Raw genomic sequence first — 16,642 nt, forward strand, 5'->3', positions numbered from 1 at the left:
CTATTTTTTCTGTTTTGTTCTCTATTTATATCACACAAAGACACGCACTTCAAAAGAGAAGCTGCCTGACTCTATGAAAATTCCTAATACAAGTGAAACTAGGATTGTAAGCCACACGCTACACTTCAAGTTGTGCCTAGCCGAAACCAAAGACTAGCCCAAAAGAGAAGCCCAAGTTAACAAAGAGCAATTAAAACCCCAAGCCTACTGTATATCTCTTTGACCCATGAAAGCACTTCTATTGTTATTTTTTTAATTTCTTTTTCTTGTGCTCCACATGTCTCCAGGTCCTTATTCTTTTCATGTTGGCTTTGAACCAATAGGCCTGGACCTCCTTTCTTTAATTTTCTTTCTACTTGCTTAGCTCGTGTTGCTTTTCTTTTCTTTACTTCATGCCCTCCACGTCCTTCAAGTTGGGTTAGCGATTGACTTAGCTCCACGTTGCATGTAAAACCCTTATCACCTATTAAACAAAGATAATATATAATCAATCACAAGATAGCATAAAAATATGGTAAAAAATGCAAATATGAGAGTATTTTATCATATATATTTCATGCACATCATTTTCTCAAATATAAGTATAATTCCTATATATATATATATAAAGTAATTTAATAAAAGATTTAAATTGCATAATTATAGTATTGTTTTATTAAAATGGAGAAAATTTACTTGTTTTTTTTGTAATATTCTATAATTGATTGATTAATTTGAACATATCCAAGATTTTTTATTTTTTATTTTTTTTAATGTATATTTCTATTTCATGGAACACATGTAGCATGCTACATTAAGTTTAGAATTGTAGTATTTGTTTTCTCAAATATAAGTATAATTCCTATATGGTGAAAATGCACTTTTGGTCCCTACATTTTGGGCCTATTTACAATTTGGTCCCTAAATTGATTTAGCTCCTAGGTCAGTCCCTGATTTTCAAAAATCGTTTTTAAAATAGTCCCTACCATCAACCCAGTGACAGAAAATGCTGAGGTGGCAAACGGAGGTCCTAGCTGTCAAACCCATTTATTAAAATAATAATTAAAAAGCCAGCGTGTCCCTCTTACACCCACGTGACACTACCACCTCATCCATGTCAGCATTTTAATCAATAAAATAAGCCACATCAGAAAATTAATCAATTAAAAACACATTCCAGCACTAAAATAAATCAAAAATCATATATATTTAATTTAAAAAAAAATTTCTTCATGTTCTTTATGTTCTTCAATTGTTCTTCATGCTCTTCCCAAATCAAACCCAGCAACAAGAACTCAAACCTGTCACAAGAACACAAACCCAGAAACCAACAACTCAAACCCAGATCACTAGGATATAAATGACAACAACAAGAAAAAACCCAAATTCAACACCTCAGAGATCATCAAACCCAACACCGTTAGATCTACTTCAAATCAAGACCATTGAATTCTTCATGTTCTTCCCCAAATTCTAACACAATCAACACCAAATTCTCCAGCAAATCAAACCCATAAACCCAGTAAACAAACCAATCTCCAACAAACCCATAAACCTATAAATTTTCTTGGGAAACAAACACAAAAAACCCAATAAACATACATTTTCTTGTTCTTCCCTATTCTTCGTGGCAGAAACCCATCTTCCCCATAGCCACACCGATCTCCACCTCCATTACGAACCACCCACCCCCACGGTAACCCAGAAAAACCCAGTCACCTCGAACGAAACCTATAAACACGAATCCAAAACCCACAATCCAAGACCCATGGCCACACCGATTTCCATAGCCACACCGATCTCCACGGCCACAACCCACCCCAACGAAAACCCATAAAAACCCAATCAAACCCACTACCACCATCGTCGATCAAACAAGAGAGAGGAAGAGAGAGTATCCTGCTGATTACAACAACGATGGTTGAAGATTCGAGCTTCGAGGATGATCAATAGCGATAGTTGAAGATCCGAGCTTCAAAGATTCGAGGATGGCATCACCGACAACATCGTCCGTGCATCTCGTCTCCTCAACACCAAGATTCGCGTCCTCAAGGTCCTCTCTCTCTCTCTCTAGCTAGAGTTTCTTCAGCAATACCATGAAAACTAAAGTAAGCCTCTTGATCCGTTTGTTTTCATATTTTTTTATTTTTTTTTATTTATCTATGCATTATAATTTTAATTTTATTGATCGATTTATGAAAAACAAATTCCAGTTTTTATATCTATTTTAATTTTAATGTAAAGCTATCTTTTTCAAAAAATATATATGATTTTTGATTTATTTTAGTGTTGGAATGTGTTTTTAATTGATTAATTTTCTGACGTGGCTTATTTTATTAATTAAAATGTTGACATGGATGAGGTGGTAGTGTCACGTGGGTGTAAGTGAGACACGTTGGCTTTTTAATTATTATTTTAATAAATGGGTTTGACAGCTAGGACCTCCGTTTGCCACTTCAACATTTTCTGTCACTGGGTTGACGGTAATGACTATTTTAAAAACGATTTTTGAAAATCAGGGACTGACCTAAGAGCTAAATCAATTTAGGGACCAAATTGTAAATAGGCCCAAAATGTAAGGACCAAAAATGCATTTTCGCCTTCCTATATTATTGCAGCGTGCATGTTATATTAAGTTTATAATTTCTTATGCTACTGGGCCTATGCTACTGGGCCTTGCAGCCTAGTGGCACCCGGCGTCCCTATATACCTTGAGCTCGTGGGTTTGAGCACCCGCATATTTACCTAGCAAAAAGAAAAAGTTTATAATTTCCTATATTAGTGTGTTTATTTGTTGCGGAATGCAAACTTTAAATAAATATACAACCCAACTGTAGGTACATTCTCAAGGTTCAGAGACACAATCATACAGACACACATGCACAATACTTGGAACAACACGAACCAACTCATGTGATTGATTGGTTTGGGGGACTTCTGAAAATTTAATGTCAAATTGCAGATACTTCGGGCATAAATTTCTTCCAAAACTCAGAGTCTGAAATGATCAAGTGCAGAGTTGCCGAGTCCTTTTGAGACATAGCAGAGAGCATATTCCTTCTCCGATGTTTCCCTGTATAAAGGAGGATTGTCATCTGATAACAACTCTTTTATTGGACCATAAAGCCGATTGACTGGCTGCATCTGCTTCTGCATATGATTGCTGAAGAAACATGCCACTGAGATTCTAGGGCCTACTTGGTTGGCCAGGACTCTATGTGTCGCACTTATGAACTTGTCATTTGAGATAAGCTGCACCAAAACAATGCTATTACATTCACATGTTTTATATTTGTATCAGATTTTGTCGTAGCTGCATTATCGAGATGGTAAAGTAGATCCCAAATAAGGCAATGTAAGGGTCATAGAAGCTTCAAAATTTTTCATTCTTTACTTTTGCATGTTTCCTAAGCATTGGAACTTGTTTTTTTTTGTCAAAAAAGACAGATAGAAAGCGACGAAATTGTAGAATGATGTAACAGGTTTCTAGTGGATATTGTTAGTTTCCCTGTCCTTCAATGTCTCAGAACATCTTGGAAATCAAACAATATGTGGAAATTATGTGAGAAGTTCATTAAATATAGGTGTCACATACAAAACTCATATTAATCATCTTTATTTGATAGGTAACGCATATTAATCAAATTCAAACGTCATAGCAAAGACAGTTTATGGGAGTAATTGGGAATCATTTGCAATATCACTTCTTAATAGATTGTTTCTTGTATGATGTGTAGCTGTACTTGCCTGAAAAAGGTCCCCAAGATTAACCATTAAAGCTCCTGTCACTGGAGGGATATCAACCCACTGATTTTGGTAAAGAGCTTGTAGGCCTCCAATTTGGTCTTGTAAAAGAATAGTGAAGAAATCAGGATCTGTGTGCTCACTGGTTCCCATTGTTCTGTTAGGCTCAGGGCATGCTGGATAGTAGTGACAGACAAGGCTGTGTCCTCCAGCACACTCCATCTCAGCCAGATGATTAGATCTGAGCCCAAGGCCCTCGGATAGTAACTCCAAGAGGTTAAGTCCCAGCCTCTTTACTTGCTGTGAATAACTGATTACAATGTCCCTGCAGTTTATTTCAAAAAATCATCCATCTAAAATTGGAGAGCCCAATTTTGTGCAAGGAAATATTGTTTAGTGATGGGAAAATTTTATGGATTAGACTAAGTGTCAATTTTTACACTTTTTATCAGAACAGAGGTTATAATATGACAATTTTTTATTGGTTAAAATGCAAATTGAACCCTATAAGTTTGATTGAAACTTATTTCAGACCTCTAACTTTAATTTCATTCAATTAAGTCCTCTAAATTTCAAATTTATTCAATTCAAGTCTTTTGTTCAATTCCGTTATAATTCCTTGGGAAGAAAAAACTGTCTTGGCAATTTATTTCTCAGAATTCTCACAGAGATTTTTGTTTTCTTCAAAATTCATCACTCACTTTTATCAAAAAAAAGTTGGAGTAAATCTTGGAAAAGGATCTCTTCGTCTCTTTTGTTGGGTTCTGGATATATTTTCTTCTAATGACTCCTTATTGTTCCTCAATAAAATTTTATTTTAGGACCATATAGAGAATTTTTTTAATCTCTCAAAATGAAAGTTTTAACCATTCTATGAATCAAATATCCATCATCATATTTGGGAGCTATTTTTTATCATATTGCTGTTGCAAGTATTCAAAGCAAACTTGAAGCTCAAAGAAAGAGAACATGTTTATGCATATTACTCCACAAGGACTAGTAGTACCTGCAGACTGCTGGATATTCTTCAGGACTTGGAGCAACAGGAGCCATGGAAAAAGACAAAGTATCTCTCCAGTTAGCAAATTTTGCCTTATAAAGGTGATAATTACTCAAAAAATTCACGTTCTTTGGTACATCACGCGAGTAATACTCCCTTTTTACTTCAGTTGGTTGTTCATGAAATCTGCGAATTCCTTTGATCATATCATCCAGGACATCTTCAGGGATCCCATGATTCACAATCTGGAAGAGCCCCCATGTCTCTGAAGCATGCTGAATTTTCTCAACAACTTGTTTTCGTTGAACACCGCCTTCATGGATGTCTTTGAGGTCAATCACTGGAACCTGGAGGTGGGTTGATCCTGAATATGATTTCTCACATGAGAGTTCATCTGTTGGTATCACAAATATGGGAGGGATTTTCACTATCCCAGAGTCAACAATTCCTTTAACACCTGCCTTAGTATCATCAAAGGCTTTCAGCTCTTTCTGTCTATCATAGTCCAAAACATCTTGGACTGAATTTTGGTTCAGATGGGTGTCCACCATTTTTCTGGTAGTATTCTTTAGGATCAAAATTTTGGAGTTGGAGTAAAAGAAACAATTTTGGAGTTTAAAATAAGTTTAAATGGACTCCAAAGTCCTAAACCTACAACCAACGTAAAGCAGCTTTTGTTGACCACTTTATTTCTAGAGCGAGGGTCATTTGGATAGAGTTAAAAATATTATAGTAAAATAATTTTTAAATATGTAAATAATACTATAAGGTTATTTTTAATAAAAAAATTATTGAAAAGTGAAATTTGTGAGTTTCATGAATAGTGTACGAGACCCACTGATATGTATTGATATGTATTGTTCACGAGAAAAGTCAACAATCACAGCTTGAAAAAAAAAAACAAAAAAAACAAACAAACACAAATGTAGACGCAGACACAAACGCAAGATGCGAAAAACACGCTTTTCAAACACACACTAAGTTTAATTCAAGGTGTATCTCATACACCTAGTACATGAAACCTGCTGTAGGGGCCACCAGCCCGTGAGAGGCCGGTCTCATGCGCTGGCACATGAGAGATTTAATCATTTAATTGACTTTAGGGTGGAACACGTGGGGGTACTGTGACTCTGTGAGTCAGACAACATAAGGTGAGGTCTGACTTCTGAGGACAATGCCATATGTGTGTGTGTGTGTTTTTTTTTTTTTTTTTTTTTTGGAGAAAAAGGACAATGCCATGTTTGCTGGGTGGGTGAGGTGAGGTGATATTTTTAGGGATGGCAATTTAGATCCGATCCGTGGATACCCGGTCTGGACCGACCCTAATGGGCTGGATTTTAACCGGTCCGATAAAGAATAGGGTCGAGTATGGGTTTTTTTTTAAAAATCCGAAGCGGGTCCGGGTCGGGTTCGGATTTTATAAAAAAATCCGAAACCTGACCCGAAACCCAACCCGGTTAAGACCCGGTTATATATATATACAGTATTACTAAATTACCCTCACATATATATAGTTAAAAACCCTAAACTTTTTTACACTCTCCTCATTTCAGACTTTCAACTCACAGTCACACCTCCGCCTCTCCCTCTTCATCTCTCAGCTCTCTCACATACACAGCCACAAGAAGCCCACAACACACACGGCGTCACGGCCACTAGCAGACTGAGTGCTCTGCCCCTCTCATCTTCCTCACGTCGCCGTCGCACGACTCGCACAGGCTTTACCTACGCCGTCGCCGCACAGGCTCTCTACTCTCTCAACTCCGTTTTGTCCTCGCTGTTGCCAATCTCGCACTGTCGCACAGACGGCACAGTCCTCTACCTTTCTCATCTTCCTCGCCCATGGCCACAAGCGTGACACGGCCTCACTCCACCTCATTCTCCATTTTTTTTCTTTTTTCTTTTTTCTTTTTTTTTTTCTGGGTTCTTCACCTCAATCATGTGAGTTTGTGTTTGTGTTTGTGATTTCTGAAAGGGAAAAATGAAAATCATAGATCTGAGATTCTGAAATTTGTGTTTGGTTTGTGATTTTGAAAGGGAAAATCGTAGATCTGAAATCTGTGTTTGTGATTTTTGTGTTTATGTTTGTGATTGTGTTTGGATTTATGTTTGTGTATGTGATTTGGGGCTGAAAAATCATAAATCAAAATTTTTGTTTCTGATTTTCTCTCTAAAAAAAAATTTTGTTTTTGATTTTGGGCTGGACTGGTCATGAGGGACGGGGCCCGTGGAGCCGGGTTCGGGTTCCGGGAAAAAAATCCGTTTAGTAAACGGGCCGGGTTCGGGCCGCGGGTCTTGGCCCGCGGATCGGGTCCGGGTATGGAAAAACCCGGCCCGAATCCGACCCGTTACCATTCCTAGATATTTTTCTCTATATCTCTTTTTTATCTGAGGCATATATTTTAATAAGCAAACATGTCATAATTAAATTGAATACAAAAATAACTAATTAATAATATATTATATTATAGTCCTGTATTGGCAGCAATAGTTTTTGAATGTGCTTTGGCTTTAGATTAAAAAACCAATTTATTTTACTATTTAGCTTATTTTTGCTATTATTTATGGGGTTCAGTGCACTTTTTGATACTATTCATCAGTATCACAGTACTATTTCAGGTAATTTTTACTTTTATCTATAATACCTTCAACAGAAAATTTTCAGTTTCAACAAAATAAGCGGATTCCAAACAAACTGTAAGTCTATTATTAGTAATCTTAGTGGGGTCACTACATTTAATTTTAACTAACATACAAAAATAAATAAACTGTAATAAGATTTAATAAGGATAAAAATAGTGCTTACTCATATAAGGCATAAGCTGACAGTTTTAGATAAAGCCATCAGGCACAAGCTGACGGTTACGGGTAAAACCGTCAGCTTCCTTTGATAGGTGCCAACAAACGAAGCTCTAATAGGGGCAATGTGGAGAGTACGCAAGACACACCTAAAGGCTGACGCCATCAATAAGCTGACAACAGTAAGGCTGAAGGATGTAGGATAAAGCTGACGACCCTAATGCAGGTTTACTTGCTGCCCATGATTGCATATATAAGGAAATGTCTTGCCCTCCACATTTGACGCTACTCAAAGGATTCCTATAAGAAAAGGATCCCGCCAAATATGCTCAAGAAGACTCTTATAAGGAAAAGACTTCTACGCTAAGGAAGAGATGTTAACCCTCTTCTACTGTAAAAGTCCCAATACCCTCACTAGCCAAGGTAAGCATAATTTACCCCTCTCTAGTACTCTAGAGTTGTGAGAAGTCCTAACTTGACATTCGGAGGATATTTGGCCAGCACCACACCGATACTCTCTGCAAGGTCTTCTCTTTTGTGTTGTGCATGTGCTATTTCGAGTGTGCAAGTATCGTGTGGCTCACTGGTGACTTTTCCAGCATCATCAAGATTTATTGAAGTAATTCTCCTTGTTCATGCTGTGAGAGCCAACAAATTGCTGAGATAGTTCAATTGTTGTTTTCATTGCGCTCATGATCAATCATCACCATCAAAAAATCTTTCACAAGGATTAATATGTGCTCAAATCATTATATACTGCATCATCAAAGTGTAATCCAAATAGATTGAACACATTGACAAGAGAATCAACACCCAGAATGATCTCAGATGCCAACAATGTCACCAATCGGAGATTATAAATTGAGTGATGGAGTTTATTTTCATGGTCAAGTTTTTCTTGAGCAGTAGGTGAGGAGAAGAGTGAAGGTAAAGGTTATTAAGTAATGGCAGACAATAATTACCACTAATATATTAGGCGAATTCCTTAGTCCACTAATATACACTAATTTGTGGCAGCAAATGTCCTTTACCGGAGTTAAACCGGGTGTGGACAATGTGATGTTTGGTAGGGTGAGGTCAAATTTTTCTTGATCTTGTTTGAATATTTGAGGCATATATTTTCATAAGCAAACAATTCAGAATTAAATTGAACACAATAATAAACACTTTACAGTCCTGTATTGGCATATCATAGACCATGGAAAATAAAATTACTGTTTGCTAACATGTTTTTACCAGCAATAATTTATGAATAAGCCTGCAATTAGTAATTCTTAGTGAGGCCACTATATTCAACTAAATTATAACAAAAAAAAAAAAAAAATTGCAATAAGACTTTAAGTAATTCTCCTTATTTCATGCTGTAATATTGTTGAGATAGTTCAATTCTTGTTTTCATCATGTTCATTGTTAGTCATCACCATCACAAAAGCTTCACAAGGATTACTATTTTCTAAAATCATTCTATTTTGCATCATCAACATGTAATCAATATTCTCACTAAGCATTTGAATACTGAAAAGATTGAACTAATATGCAAGAGATTCAATACCCTGACAATAATTCCTCAGTCAACTAATATATTAGGCCAATTATGTAGTCCACCTTTGCCTCAAACATTCAAAAAATGATTTAGTTCCATTGAAAGAATCATATGAACAAGTTTACAAATGGCTAACTTTAATCTGAAAGTGAATAATCTATTAAAACATTGATGATGATTGCAGTAGACTTTGAGCACTTCATCAAATTACAAATTCATAACTCAGTCATCAATGTTACAGAAAGAAAATATTTGATTAAAACCTAGCTGAATTTGAATTGGTCCTCACCAGCAAGATAAAAACAAATAAAGTTCTAAGAAAAGAGAACACACATCACATCAATTAGAAACAACTAGCTAATATCCCGCGCGATGCGCGGTGCAATTTGATAAATTTTGTAAGAAATTATTTTTGACCCATTAATTTCATGAATGCTATTATTGTTAGTTAAACTTAATATATGAGGTTTTTTACTAAAACTAAATTCAAACTAAACACATTGGGGGGAAAATTCTTCTAATTCATGCAACCAAGAAATGTCATTAGATCATAGTGAAATTGTCACCTACAAACCTATTGGTTCCTAAGTGTCTTTCTTGTATTATTTATGTTTTATATATCAATTGGCTATAAAAACTTCTAGAATTTCATGATACAACAATAGAAAATATTAATGTCATAGTGATGCAATAATATCATAATTTAACCTCCAAATTTTAATTGAAATAAAAGTAGCCAAAAATAGATCCTTACCAAGTATACGCATCATACAGAAAACCAAAAATATAAATTGGCACATAATATGAAAAAATAAGCCTAAAGAAATTACAATGCTACTAAGTAAAACCGTATACATAAAATCTAAACAAAATATTTAAGACGAACATAATATTTTGAAAATTAACATACCTCTCAGCAAGAAAAATAAAGATATTGTAAGAAAATTATGGAAGTTTAATTTTTAAGTACAATGGAAATGGGGATTTTTATTGGAGAAATGTGGAGACAAATAATATTTGCCCAATTCATTAAATTTGACTCTAGCAATTTTGCATTGAAGTTAGTCTTATGCAGAAAATTGAAAAGTTTTTTTTTTTATTCCTACATTTCCTATGACTTTTTAGATCCACCCGTATCAATTCAAGAGTCCAAATCTTCTCTCTCACTTTTCCTGCTCCACTCGATACTCCACCAATAAAAACTTACCACGTGTTAACATAATTAATTAAAATACCATCATTAATTAATAATGGTAATATTAATAAGTCAATAATTATAGTATTTAATTAATTATGTTAACACGTGGCAAGCTTTTATTGGTGGAGTATAGAGTGGAGCAGGAAAAGTGGGACGGAAGATTTGGATTCTCAATTCAAAGCATGTAAAGTTGAAAATGTATACAAATTCTTTGAATTTTATTCCTATATTTCCCATGACTTTTTAAATCCATCTGTATTAATTCAAAGAAGGTAAAGTTATAAATGTATACAAATTCTTTGAATTTTATTAATACATTGAAATAAATGCATTTGTCATTACTTAATAGTTTGACATAAATGCTAAATTTAGATGAGGTGGAAGCCTAAATGTGAAGGATGTCATACAATATGCCACTTTACAGAACCTCATACTTTCCCACATGAGGTCTCTGCTTATATATATATATATATATATATATTTATATATATTGATGTGGAGACAAATAATATTTGTCCAATTCATTGAATTCGGCTCTTTCAATTATGCATTTTCCCATGACTTTTTAGATTCATTCATTTCAATTCAAAGCATGTAAAGTTATAAATGTATACAAATTCTTTGAATTTTATTCCTACATTTTCCATGACTGTTTAAATCCATCTGTATTAATTCAAAGCATGTAAAGTCATAAATGTATACAAATTATTTGAATTTTATTAATACATTGAAATAAATGCATTTGCCATTACATAATAGTTTGACATAAATGCTAAATTTAGATGAGGTGGAAGCCTAAATGAGAAGAATGTCATACAATGTGCCACTTGGTATAATCTCATGCTTTCCCATATCTTTACTTTTATATATATATATATATATATTGATCCACAGAAGATAAAATTTTAGATATAAATAGGTGTGGGGCCCGGCCCAGAAATAATGGGCTATTCCAAATTCAGGCCCGTCCGAGGAGCGTCCTGTCCGAAGAGAAACCACGTATGAAGCATTACTCAATCCCAATAAACGCCAAGGAAACCTGTCCGAGGAGAAACTCCTCCTCGGACATCACGAAGCTCAGACGAAGAACTCTCCCCAGCCACTTCAGTTCACCCTCTCAACATATAAAATGAATAAAATCCAAAATATCCCATGGAGAGCTACCACCACATTAATTGCGCCCCAACCACCCTTTTGGCCGCATTAATGAGGAAATGACCCCTGAACAGTACCGCCTTGGCCTCTGCAACTCACATGGGGAGAGATGAAGGCGTCTGATGGGACAGCCACTCAAGTAGGTGCTTAGATAGTCAACAAGTGTAGGGTTGAGATGAGAGAAGGGAACTATATAATGTAGTAGAGTCCCTTAGAGAAGGGGACGAAAAATTCTGTATGAGAACTGAAGAAATAAACTTATACGTGAGAGATCCATTTTCGTGTCTTTATTTTCTGCAACCATATTGCCCATGCGTCAGACTGAATAGACTGGCTGAGGCCAAGTTCTTTGACCCATCCTCTACAAATATTTATTGTGGGTTGCGCTTTGGGCCAGGGCCTGATCAATCGAATTTGGGTCAGGAAAATCGTGCAACTACAATTGGCGCCGTCTGTGGGAAGAACTAGAGCATCAGTTAGCACAACGGTCAAGCATGGCAGAACTAGGTCCGCATCAGGAGAATCCTCACGAGGCTGACTCCCAACAGACACAACCCGCCGAGTCCCAGAGGCAAAATAACCCCGTCAACCCAGGCCACAGGGGAAATCGTGAGGGAAGTGTGCATATTGTCCGGACAAGCCAGAGTCACACTCAGACAGGTAGTCACGTGTCCCAGAAGCGAAATAGTCACCAGGCCATGTAACGAGAGATAGATGATCTGAAGAGGAAGCTACGACGAGCACAGCGAAGGCGATCTCCTTCAGACTCAGACAAGTTCTCTAATGCGGAGGATGTGAGTTACCGACGGAGGTCAAGGACCCCCCCAAGTGAAACCTTTACCTACGAAAAGGAATCACGCCTTGTGCGGAAGTATGAGAGCACATCTAGTAAGGGTTCGGGAAACAACGCCATGAAGAAGGCGTTGGATCAGGTTTCAAGGTCCCCCTTCACGTATAGAATTGAAGGGGCTGAGCTGCCTCGACGGTTCAATCAACCAGCATTCGCCATCTACAGCGGTCGATTAGACCCGGTAGAGCATGTGAGTCAATTTAACCAAAAGATGGCGATCTACTAGCAAAATGAGGCCCTTATGTGTAAAATCTTCCCGTCCAGCTTGGGATCAATGGCGATGAGGTGGTTCAACGGCCTGAAGACAAATTCCATAAGCTCTTACAAGCAGCTCACACGGGATTTCTGCTCTCGCTTTATCACCAACACCAGAGTCCCCAGGCCCCTCGGTTCGCTATTGTCCTTGTCCATGCACGAGGGAGAAACTCTGAAAGCATACTTCGATAGATACTGGGAAGTATATAATGACCTGGATGATAACCACGATGCTGTCGCTATCAGCACATTCAAAAGCGGCCTCCCCACCGACCATGGCTTAAGGAAATCCCTCACTGGTAAACCGGTTGCCAACGTTGATCAGTTGAGGGATAGGATAGACAAGTACAAAAGAGTGGAGGAAGATCAGCTGCAAGGGAGGGGGAAGGAGAAGGTTATCCACCCCAAAGCAAATGATTTCAGGTCGGAACGGCACAATCATGGTCAGCCGAGGAGAGATTTTTCGCGACAGGCTGGGCAGAGTAACCCGCAAACAGTGAATGCCATATTCAGAGAGCCCGTACAACAGGTACTGGAGAAAGTAAGAGATGAACCCTATTTTAGGTGGCCGGGAAAGATGGCTGGAGAACCTTCCAAACGTAACCAGAACCTGTACTGCCACTATCATCAAGACCATGGGCACACTACTGAGGACTGCAGGAATCTGTGGAATCATCTGGATCAGTTGGTCCGAGAAGGAAAGTTACGTCACCTGCTGCACCCGTCGAGTGGCCACACCGGCCAAGCAACACAAGAGCCTCGAAAGGACGTGACCTTAAGACCACCCACCGGAACGATACATGTCATCTTCGCTACACCAGGAAGAACGGGACCACCCATCCCCAGGGTGTTAGCTGTTGATCGGCTCCCCTCCGGGAGCAGGCAGAGGGAACACAAAAGGTCAAAAAAGGGAAGCTCTTTGATACTGGGGTTCTCGGATGAGGATAAAAGAGGAACTATTCAACCTCACGATGATGCCTTGGTGGTCACTCTGAGGATTGGGGGCTTTGACGTGAAAAGGGTGTTGGTGGATTCGGGAAGTGCAGTAGAGATAATGTACCCTGATCTATACAAGGGGCTGAACCTGAAACCAGAAGATTTGGCAGTTTATGACTCCCCCCTTCTTAGCTTCGAGGGAAGAATGGTTACGCCAAAAGGACAAATCCGACTACCCGTACAGACTGGGACGGAGGTGGTGGAAGTGAATTTTATCGTCGTCGACGTTTACTCACCCTACACCGCGATAGTCGCCAGGCCATGGATCCACGCCCTGGAAGCCGTAACCTCCACACTTCATCAGAAGGTGAAATACCCATCCAAAGGACAAGTGGAAGAGATCCGAGGAGATCAGGCCGTATCCAGGCAGTGTATGGTGGCCGCCGTCTTACATCGGCCCCATGCCGAGTCCTCGGCCCCTGAAAGTTTATAGCAATCAGCCGCCTCGGCAGAGCAAGACGACGACCTGGCCGAGGAGATAGGGTGTGAAAGTTTAGAAAAAATCGCTGTCAACGACGACCCGGAGAAGTTCTTTTTGGTCGGCTCGGAATTGCCCTCTCAAGAAAAGGAGGAACTGGTCGGATTTCTTAGAGAAAATGTCGACGTGTTCGCATGGGAAGCCTACGACGCCCCGGGCGTCGATCCTAGCCTTATTTGTCACCACCTGAACGTCAACCCCTCTTCCGCTCCGAAGAAGCAGCCACCCCGACGCCCTTCAAAGGAACATGCTAGTGCCGTAAAAGACGAAGTGGCAAAGCTAAAAAAAGCGGGGGCTATCAAAGAGGTCTTTTACCCAGAGTGGCTGGCAAACACTGTGGTGGTAAAGAAGAAGACAGGGAAATGGAGGGTCTGCATAGACTTCACGGACCTAAACAAGGCATGCCCAAAGGACCCATTCCCCCTACCCCGAATTGATCGATTGGTGGATGCAACCGTGGGGCACCCCCGAATGAGCTTCCTGGACGCCTTCCAAGGCTATCATCAGATACCCCTTGCGCTAGAGGACCAAGAGAAAACGGCTTTCATGACGCCCATCGGAAACTATCATTACAAGGTGATGCCGTTTGGGCTAAAGAATGCAGGCTCAACCTACCAAAGAATGATGACTCGGATGTTTGAACCACAACTGGGCAAAATCATTGAGGTTTATATAGATGATATGGTCGTCAAGAGTAAAAGGGCTTCCGAGCACGTGAAGGACCTCGGAACAATCTTCACCATATTAAGGGAGCACCGGTTGCGGCTGAATGCCTCCAAATGTTCATTCGGGGTCGGGTCTGGGAAATTCCTAGGGTATATGGTCACCCACAGGGGAATAGAAGTAAGTCCCGATCAAATCAAAGCCATTAACAGCCTACAGGCTCCTCGGAATCCGAAGGAAGTACAGAAGCTCACTGGTATGATTGCGGCATTGAACCGGTTCATATCGAGATCGGCGGATCGATGTCGGCCTTTCTACCTCCTGATAAACAAGTGGAAAGAGTTTGCATGGTCGGAGGATTGCGTTCAGGCTTTCCAGCAACTTAAAGACTACCTGTCCCGACCACCCATCATGTCCAGCCCTGAGGCGGATGAGGTGCTGTTTGCCTACATCGCCGTAGCTCCCCACGCTGTAAGCCTGGTACTGATACGGGATGATAATGGGGTGCAGGGACCGGTGTACTATGTGAGCAAATCACTACATGAGGCCGAGGTGCGATACCTACCTTTAGAAAAGGCAATTCTGGCAATAGTGCATGCAACCCGAAAACTTCCTCATTACTTTCAGGCGCACACGGTCATCGTTCTGACTCAGCTTCCCTTCCGAGCAGTGCTTCGAAGCGCTGACTATACAGGAAGGATCGCCATGTGGAGTGCGCTCTTGGGAGCCTTTGATATAAAATACATGCCCAGATCCTCCATCAAAGGGCAGGTCCTCGCAGACTTGGTAGCGGAGTTTGCTGAGTCCTCCATAGAAACAATAACCGAGAAGAGGGACATGGATGGGAAGTCAGTTGGTGCGATTTCAACAGGGAGGAACACACATTGGAAGGTCTACGTAGACGGCGCAGCCAACCAGAGAGGGTCAGGAGTTGGGATAGTTTTAATATCCCCGGACGGTGCTACCATTGAAAAATCATTAAGGCTCAGATTCTCGGCTACGAACAATGAAGCCGAATACGAAGCCTTACTTCAAGGGATGACGATGGTTCAGAGGTTGGGCGGAAGAATAATAGAAGCGTTCTCGGACTCCAGACTGGTAGTCGGACAGGTGATGGGTGAGCTGGAAGCCCGAGATACTAGGATGCAAGAGTATCTGGGACAAGTCAAGCGGCTGCAGACGAATTTTGAATCCTTCAATCTGACACACATTTCCAGGAGTGGCAACACCCATGTGGACTCGCTGGCCACTCTCGCCACGTCCTCGGCATATAGTCTGCCGCGAGTGATCCTGGTTGAAGATCTAGCCCAGGCAAGTCCCATCAGTAGAGGCCCTGCCAGAGTCCACCAGATCAGAAAGAGTCACAGCTGGATGGATCCCATAAAGAACTTCCTGCAAAACGACGTCTTGCCGGAAGAAAAGTTGGAAGCCGAGAAGATACGAAGGAATGCTCCTCGGTTTTGGCTGTCAGAGGACCACAAACTATATCGGTGCTCCTATTCTGGACCGTACCTACTCTGCGTACATCCAGAAGAATCCGAATCTCTGCTTGAGGAGTTACATGAGGGGATTTGTGGAAGTCATACCGGAGGGAGATCGCTGGCGCACAGGGCACTTACCTAGGGGTACTGGTGGCCAAACATGAAGAAAGAGGCCCAAGAATACACTAAGAAATGCGATCAGTGCCAAAGATTCGCCCCGAATATCCACCAACCCGGAGGAGTTCTCAACCCCCTCTCGAGTCCATGGCCGTTCGCACAATGGGGCCTTGATCTAGTTGGACCCTTCCCCAAGGCCGCAAGGAACAAGCGATACATAATAGTCGGAACGGACTACTTCACTAAATGGGTGGAGGCTGAACCATTGGCCAACATTAGGGACGTGGACGCCCAAAAATTCATCTGGAAGAACATCATCACCCGCTTCGGGACCCCGCGTACACTCATTTCCGACAATGGACTGCAGTTCGACAGTAAAAACTT

At 40.0% G+C, this 16,642-nt stretch overlaps 1 protein-coding gene across 1 annotated transcript; it reads right to left on the reverse strand.

Annotated features, from left to right (window-relative positions):
* Positions 1 to 2,741: 2,741 nt before the first annotated feature.
* On the reverse strand, positions 2,742 to 5,333 carry LOC115981941 (1-aminocyclopropane-1-carboxylate oxidase homolog 1-like). Its single transcript, XM_031104379.1, has 3 exons — positions 4,730 to 5,333; positions 3,727 to 4,048; positions 2,742 to 3,231 (listed from the first exon to the last, which is right to left on the reverse strand). The coding sequence occupies exons 1-3, from the start codon at positions 5,272 to 5,274 to the stop codon at positions 2,971 to 2,973; spliced, it is 1,128 nt and encodes a 375-aa protein (XP_030960239.1). The 5' UTR covers positions 5,275 to 5,333; the 3' UTR covers positions 2,742 to 2,970.
* Between the last annotated feature and the right edge of the window lie 11,309 nt (positions 5,334 to 16,642).

Source organism: Quercus lobata, chromosome 3 (genome assembly GCF_001633185.2).
Source record: "Quercus lobata isolate SW786 chromosome 3, ValleyOak3.0 Primary Assembly, whole genome shotgun sequence".
Lineage (NCBI taxonomy): Eukaryota > Viridiplantae > Streptophyta > Magnoliopsida > Fagales > Fagaceae > Quercus > Quercus lobata.

Coding starts and splice junctions, on each gene's coding strand:
- LOC115981941 (XM_031104379.1), bottom strand. CDS start 5,274: ATGGTGGACACCCATCTGAACCAAAATTCAGTCCAAGATGTTTTGGAC. Junction 4,049..4,729: donor GAATATCCAGCAGTCTGCAG/GTACTACTAGTC, acceptor AATAAACTGCAG/GGACATTGTAATCAGTTATT. Junction 3,232..3,726: donor ATCTTGGGGACCTTTTTCAG/GCAAGTACAGCT, acceptor GTTTTGGTGCAG/CTTATCTCAAATGACAAGTT.